Source organism: Coffea eugenioides, unplaced genomic scaffold (genome assembly GCF_003713205.1).
Source record: "Coffea eugenioides isolate CCC68of unplaced genomic scaffold, Ceug_1.0 ScVebR1_3221;HRSCAF=4396, whole genome shotgun sequence".
Classification (NCBI taxonomy): Eukaryota; Viridiplantae; Streptophyta; class Magnoliopsida; order Gentianales; family Rubiaceae; genus Coffea; species Coffea eugenioides.
This window is the reverse complement of record NW_020863778.1, coordinates 42016-50242: the sequence shown is the minus strand read 5'-3', so window position 1 is coordinate 50242 and position 8227 is coordinate 42016. Positions and strand designations below refer to the sequence as shown.

The 8227-nt window shown below is 42.9% G+C and overlaps 1 protein-coding gene across 1 annotated transcript; it reads left to right on the top strand.

The window, feature by feature from the left end:
* The first annotated feature begins 3738 nt into the window (after positions 1-3738).
* On the top strand, positions 3739-5795 carry LOC113757670. The gene is made up of 2 exons (XM_027300818.1): positions 3739-5439; positions 5601-5795. The coding sequence occupies exons 1-2, from the start codon at positions 3739-3741 to the stop codon at positions 5793-5795; spliced, it is 1896 nt and encodes a 631-aa protein (XP_027156619.1).
* The last annotated feature ends 2432 nt before the right edge of the window (positions 5796-8227 follow it).

The window sequence follows — 8227 nt, the reverse complement described above, 5'->3', positions numbered from 1 at the left end:
AATCAAACATCACATAACCCTGAATCCAAATCTACAAATTATCCTAACCAAAGCAAGACCATGCAACCCCAGGTTTCGAACAAGAGGATCGGCAAGTTGAAATAGCATGGAGGAACCGGGAATGAATGGAAACAGAGAAAGTAAACAGCAATAACACACAAGAAATTCAAAGCGACGACTCAACAATGAACAAAACTGGAAGGGACCAAGACACCAATCTAGGAGAGTATCTGCCCAAGCTTTTTGAATCACAATCCGGACAGGAAATGTCGTGAACGAGCTGCTGCAATCGTCCCGTTGCGGCTTCGAACTCGTACCCTTGTCGTGAGGAAAAAAATTGCAGCTTTTCTTTTCTCTTTTTCAGATCTCTTTCTTTCTTCTCCACGGCAGCCTCTCTTTCTCTTTTGATTTGGCCTGAAGCTCTCTTCACCTTGCTTCTTCCGCAGCCTTTTCACTCAGCCCGTCAACCCAAAACTCTCCATTCTCTCACGTTTTCTTTTTCCAGATTTCTGCAGCCGTCCCCCTCTGTTTTGCTCTCCCTCTCTTGCAGGTTTTCAGCCGTCCCTTTTTCTCACGAAGCTCTCAAACTCTCAGCCGTCCACTCTCAGTCTTCCTGCCCTCCTCTCACGGAAGCTCTCTTTTCGGCTACCCTAGCTATCTCTCCTCTTAGCCCGTCCACTCTCTCACTCTTTTGCCCTTTGTCCAAATTTCAGTCGCCGCTCTCTAAAACCTCTCTTTCTCTCTTGCTTTTCCCTCCCTCAAAGCTCCAACCTTTTGCACAGCCCTCTGTTCTTTCTCTTTCTCTCTCTGACCTCAGCCCAGATTTTTCTCCCTTGCTCTCGGTTTTTCCTTCCGTCAGCTCTCTCCTCCTAAAACCCTGCGGCTGCTGCTTTCCCTTGCTATTTATATGGGAATCCAAGTTCCTAAACCCTCACCCCAATGGTGAGGATGAAAGGCCTGCTTTGCCTTAAAATCCAGCCTTCCAAAAAGCATCCGTGGCCGTCCTTTGCAAACTGCAAAAAAATGCAGCTTGCATGCCGCGGCTATTTTTGCTCTCTTTTTTTTTTTAAAAATTAATTAAAACAAAATTGATAATAAAAACTAAGTAATAAAAAAACAACAATTTTACATCAAAATAAACAAACTAAAACAACAAAATTGCCATTTTCAATCTTTTTCTTTCATTTTTCATTTTTTTCCTTTTTTTTTACTTTCAAGAAAGCATTGAATTTAAATTACAAATGACTAAATCATATTTTTTTTGAATGCTTTTCTTTTTCTCTTTCCCTTTTTCCAAGAAATTCTATGATAAAACTTAAAAATAAAAATAAAACTAGAAACTAAAACTAAAAAACGAATACGACAAATAAAAAAACTAAAAATGAAATTACACCAAAAATTTGGTGTCTACACACTTGCCTGAGGTTCACTAATTCGTTTGATTACGGGTTGAGATAGTATCAACAAGTTCGTAGTCACGGGGATTAGAGGGGTCGTCGGGTTTCCGCTGCCACCGTTTCTTGCATCCGACGTCAAATCCAACAAGCGATCTTGGGTCGCGAATCTCCTCACCAACGAGATTCGTATCAGCTGGCATCAGAGCTAGCTTGTTGGTAACATCGTTTATCCCTCTTTTGTGTCTTAATTCATGTCTGTCTCGTTAGTCAAAAAAACTCTTTGGCACGTTGCATTCTGTCCGCGAGTTTCTGGCCGCAAGTTTCCTTTGTTTTCGAGTCTAGTCATCATTGTTTGTTTCTGTCTTGTTGTCGTCTTCAATTTCTGGAAATTTTGGAAGTCAAGTGTGTTGTGTTTGGTTTGGTGGTATGTGATTCCAGCAATCGTTAAAAAAAAAAAAGAAAAAAGGGAGAAACAAGACCAAACCGCTAGCGTTCCTAGTGTCGCTCTCGTATTGCTGTGTCCATTGAATCTGGTGCAATCTGTCCCGTTATTGCCAAATCCTCTTGAGTCTTGTGTGACAACATCTGGTCGTGTCTTGTTGTTGTTATGTCCACCGCTTGGGACCAGCCAATCAAAGTATCAAACGGTGCTTATAGTCATAGGAATTTCTGTGCTTATTCCTTCTGTCTTGCCGCACTTGGTGCTGTTTTCCTTGCACAGACCAATCTAACGAATTGTCTCCTTATTGTTAGTGCAAGTCTATTGTTCAGTTTTGTTGTCTAATGCCTTCGTGATTAAGTGCCAAACCTGAGTCAAAAAAAAAAAACAAAAGGGGGGCAAGAAAAATTCTGGTCGGTGTTCCTTCCAAGTCGCGGAGTTGCCGTTTTGGTAGTTCCCAATTTCTGCTCGTGTCTCCTTGTCGAATTGTGGTTGGTTCTAAAGCTATTCTTGGTCCGTGTATTAGTTATTTATTTTCTAGGAGAATATTGGTACCTTGTTCTTGAATTTCGTAAGCAAAACTTCACGGTTTCTTGGAGCTCTTGAAGAGGTTCTTGATCCTCTGAAATCTAGAAATTTGCAGCGATATTCTTGAAGCTATTTGCTGGAAATTTTTTGCGTTTGGTTTACAACTCTTGATTGCTAAAGGTTGATCTATACTTGGTGCTCAACCTTGACCCGTTTGGGAACCAAACCTAGCCTATCTGTTTACCGAAAAAAAAAAACCATCAAACAAGCCGCACCTAAACTCGGACAGACCTGAGAAATTCTGGGAGCCATAAAATAGAAACACAAGAAATAGTTAGTCTGAAGTTACTGTTGTTGCAAAAAAAAAAAAAAAGATGAACAACAATAAGCCCAAGGAAGCTTTAATTTAGTATGCTGCATTCTAGCAGCACTTGGGAAGAGGAACATAGTCGGCTGCTTCGAACATCTAGAAAAGAAAAAGAAAAAAAAAGGAGGGGAACAGCGCTAGATTCCAAACCTGATTCGGTTCCCTAAAAGAAAAGGGCGTTCCAACCTCATTTTGTTCTCCAACATTTCATAGGCCACCGCTTGTCCATTGCTTTTCACCAGTCTTGTCACCCTTCGTCAAAGCATATTAGGAAAGACCCCAGTCGATTTGAACTCAAAAAAAAACAACAAACAAAGAGAAGCAAGGGACGGTAGCGCAAACTTCCTAACCATTGGTTTCTAAAACAAAGTGCGGCCGACAAAGGACAAGTTAGGCTCCCACATTTCACTTGTTCCCAATTTGTTGTAGCCGTTGCATGCCCTCTTAGGTTATCCTAGAGTGATACGCAGCACCCTAAAATCCAGCCAGCACCTTGAGGGTTAAGGCAGGGGTAAACAATTCCGAGAAAAATCCAGCAACGCAAAAGGAACCAACTTCCTTGTCGGCTAGGTGTTTGAGCATCATTCTTAATTTTTTGTAGCTTTTGTGTCAAGTCTTTTCTCGATTTTTGTTCTTGAATATATTCTATCACTCCATTCTTAGTGTCCTAATTTTGTTTTCCCAGAAAATTTCCACTCTTACGAACCTCAAATTCTAGCGTGAACTTGATTTTTAAGCTAAATTTGAGCACTTGAGGAGCTCTACTTTCTTCAAGGTTTCGCAAGGGGCTGTGAGAGAATATTTTGGTGAGCTTATTAGAGTGATTTGAGTTACCATATACGAGTGTGAGAGTAAACACTTAGGGAGTGAAGTGACAAAAAAAAAAAGCAAAAGAAAACATTACTTTTTTCCCTATTTCCTTTGCTACTAACCCTTGCAGGTACACTTGAGACTCCATGTCTAGTGGAAACGAAGGAGTATCCCGTCCCATGAACTTTGAACAGATGATGGAGCAAATGGAGAGGCGTTTCCAACGCATGCTAGAACCCATTCAAGATGAGTTGCTACAACTCCGAGCGTCTGGAACACCAAAAACCTCTAAATCCATGCGAAGGCGAAGGGGCGTGGAGGAGTCGTCCGATGGTTCCAATAATGATGATGATGATGAGGAACCTCGAATTCGACCAAGGCAAAGGAACCAGACTGGACCTACCGATGTATTCAAGGGAATCAAGATGCAAATCCCTGAGTTCAAAGGACGGTCCGATCCCGAGACCTTTCTCGAATGGTTATCCAAGATCGAAATGGTCTTTTCTTGCCAAAACTACACCGAGGTGCAAAAGGTGCAATTGGCCACCATGGAATTCACTGAGTACGCTGTGGTTTGGTGGGACCAAATCAAGAAGTCTAGAAGGAGAAATGGGCTACCTGAGCTTATTCCATGGCCCGAGCTTCGAGCCATGATGCGCACCCGCTTTGTACCTGGACATTACACTCGGGATTTATACCACCGGTTACAAACCTTAGTCCAGGGCAACCGGAGTGTGGATGAGTACCACAAGGAGATGGAGATCCTGATGCTTAGAGCGGATGTACAGGAGGATCCTGAAGCCACCATGGCGAGATTCTTGAGCGGGTTACGACCCGATATTGCTGAACGAGTGGAACTTCAACATTATATGGAGTTGCATGAGCTTGTAGACAAGGCTATTAAGGTCGAGCAAAGACTCAAGAGGAGGGGTACCACTCGATCGAATTTCGGCAATACCACCTACTCTACCAACCGCCCATTCCAACCAAGGAATGATTCTCGGCCTTCACCAAATGCTCCTACACCAAAGCCGAGATTCGAGGGAGGTAAGGTGGGCAACCCTAGTATTAGTAAGCCGCCCTCTTCTACTCCAAAATTTGAGGAGTCTAGGGTACAAACTAGAGCTCGTGATACTCGATGCTTCAAATGCCAAGGTAGAGGCCATATTGCTAGTCAATGTCCCAATCAAAGGACTATGATTATGATGCAAAATGGTGAGATCGTGAGTGAGGACGAAGCCGAGTACGAAGGCATACTACCTCTTGACGGAGGTAGTGATGGGGAATCACCAAATGAAGAGGAGTTTAGTGCACCCGAGGGTCATTTTGGGACTGCATTGGTTGCACGGAGAGCATTAACTGCACGTGTTAAGGAGGACGAGCTTCAACGGGAGAACATCTTCTACACCAGGTGCTTCGTCAACCAAGCACTTTGTAGTGTGATTATTGATAGTGGGAGCTGCACAAATGTAGCTAGTTCACTCATGGTGGACAACTTGAAGTTGCCTACAAGGGATCACCCGCGACCCTACAAACTCCAATGGCTCAACAACTCTGGGGAGGTTCGAGTAACCAAGCAGGTTCTTATATCCTTCCAAATCCATAAATATTCTGATGAAGTATTATGTGATGTAGTTCCTATGCAGGCTAGTCACATTATACTAGGTAGGCCTTGGCAGTTTGACAGACAGGTGACTTTTGATGGTGTGACTAATAAGTATAGTTTCTTGTACAACAGTAAGAAAGTCACACTAGCTCCCCTTTCCCCCAAACAAGTGCATGAGGACCAATTGAAATTGAAACAAGAGTTTGAGAAGTATAGTGCAAAAAGGAAAGAAAATGAGAGAGCCGAGGCAAAAAAGGAGAGGAAAAAGGCTATAGATAGCTCGGCAAGTGAGGTAAAAATCGAGGGAAAACAAATGCTCCTGATAAAAGCCAAGAAAGTGAGGAAGTTAATGAGAGATGGCAGCCACTTCTTATGCTTGTTAGCAAGGAAGTAGCTCTGAATGTGCATGAACTTGATACTTATATACCTCTCGAGGTTAAGTCTCTTTTACAGGAGTACGCTGATGTCTTCCCCGAGGACGTCCCAAGTGGATTGCCACCACTTAGGGGCATTGAACATCAAATTGACTTCATCCCTGGAGCTTCATTGCCAAATCGCCCAGCTTACAAGAGCAACCCGGAGGAGACTAAGGAGTTGCAAAGGCAAGTGGACGAGTTGCTAGGCAAAGGATGGGCAGTGAGAGTTTAAGCCCGTGTGCTGTTCCAGTCATTCTGGTGCCCAAGAAAGATGGTACGTGGAGAATGTGCACCGATTGTAGAGCCGTAAATGCCATCACGGTAAAGTATCGCCACCCTATACCTCGCTTAGATGACATGCTTGATGAGTTACATGGGGCTGTGTTCTTTACCAAAATTGATCTCAAAAGTGGGTACCATCAAATTAGGATTAAGGAGGGGGATGAATGGAAAACTGCCTTCAAGACTAAGTATGGATTGTATGAGTGGTTAGTAATGCCTCTTGGGCTAACTAATGCACCTAGTACCTTCATGAGGTTAATGAATCATGTTCTGCGTCCATTCTTAGGAAAATTTGTGGTAGTTTACTTTGATGATATCTTAATTTATAGCAAGTCTTATGATGAGCATCTAGAGCATATTAGGGCTGTTATGGATGTACTTCGAAGAGAGAAGCTCTATGCCAATCTCAAGAAGTGCAATTTTTGCACTAACGAGCTTGTGTTCCTAGGGTTTGTTATAAATGCGTAGGGAATGAAGGTGGATGATCAAAAGGTACAAGCTATTCAAGAGTGGCCGACACCACGGTCCGTGGGTGATGTTCGAAGCATCCATGGACTTGCGGGTATCTATAGGAGATTCGTGAGGGACTTTAGCACCATTGCTGCACCCTTGATCGAGTTGATCAAAAAGAATGAGAACTTCCATTGGGGAGAATCTCAAGAACAGGCTTTCCATGCTTTAAAGCACCGACTCACACATGCACCTGTACTTGCTTTACCTGACTTTTCTAAGACATTTGAAATTGATTGTGATGCTTCAGGTATTGGAGTTGGAGTTGTGTTGAACCAAGGTGGAAGGCCTATTGCCTACTTTAGTGAGAAACTCAATGGGGCTGCACTGAACTACTCAACTTATGATAAAGAGTTTTACGCCCTCATTCGAACACTACAAGTGTGGCAGCACTATTTAAGACCTAAGGAGTTCGTGATACATACCGATCATGAGTCCCTTAAGTACCTTAATGCCCAGCACACCTTGAGCAAGAAGCATGCAAGGTGGATTGCATTCGTGGAGTCCTTTCCGTACGTGATTAAATACAAGGCTGGTAAGTCTAATGTGGTTGCGGATGCACTCTCCCGAAGGTACTCTCTACTCACCTCCTTAGATGCTAAGTTGCTAGGGTTTGAACTGATTAAAGAGTTCTATACCCAAGATAGTGACTTCGGTGAGATTTACACTTCTTGCAAACACACTGGGCAAGGTAAGTTTTTCATTTCCGATGGTTACTTGTTTTGTGCCAATCGGCTTTGCATCCCACATGGATCACTCCGAGAACTCTTGGTAAGGGAATCCCACTCAGGTGGACTTATGGGACACTTTGGGGTTGATAAGACTCTTGCCATGCTGTAGGAACACTTCTATTGACCGCACATGAGGAGAGATGTTGCACGGATGGTGGATCGGTGCTTAGCTTGTAAGAAAGCTAAATCCAAGGTACACCCGTATGGCCTTTACACCCCGTTACCTATTTCTAGTGCACCATGGGTAGATATTTCTATGGATTTTATACTTGATTTGTCTAGATCCAAGTATGGCCATGACTCCATTTATATGGTAGTGGATAGGTTCTCTAAAATGGCACACTTCATCGCTTGTCATAAAACGGATGATGCATCTCATATTGCTAACTTATTCTTTAAAGAGATTGTGAGATTGCATGGCATTCCTAGGACCATTATATATGATAGAGATGTTAAATTTCTAAGCTACTTTTGGAAGACACTCTGGTCTAAGTTAGGCACCAAATTGCAATTCTCTACTGCTAGTCACCCCCAAACTGATGGCCAAACTGAGGTGGTGAACCGTACATTAGGTACTTTGTTGCGTGCCATCATCAAAAAGAACTTGAAATCATGGGAAGAGTGTTTACCTCATGTTGAGTTCGCTTATAATAGGGCTATCCATTCTACTACTGGCTTCTCTCCATTTGAATGTATTTATGGTTTTAATCCGCTAACACCACTTGATCTAGTGCCATTACCTAGTAATGAGCGCGCACATTTGGATGGTAAGAAACGTGCAGAGTTTGTTAAGCAATTGCATGAGAAAGTCAGGGCCAATATTGAGAGGAGAACTGCTCAATATGTCAAGCAAGCTAACAAGGGTCGCCAAAAGTTGATTCTTGAACCTGGAGATTGGGTGTGGTTACACATGCGCAAGGAACGTTTTCCTATTCAAAGGAGAAACAAATTACAACCACGGGGTGATGGACCCTTTCAAGTGTTGGAGCGCATCAATGACAATGTCTACAAACTTGATCTTCCTGGTGAGTATGGCGTTAGTGCTACATTTAATGTTTTTGACTTAGCCCCTTTTGATACAGATGATGCTTTTGATTTGAGGGCAAATCCTTCTCAAGAGGAAGGGAATGATAGCATCATA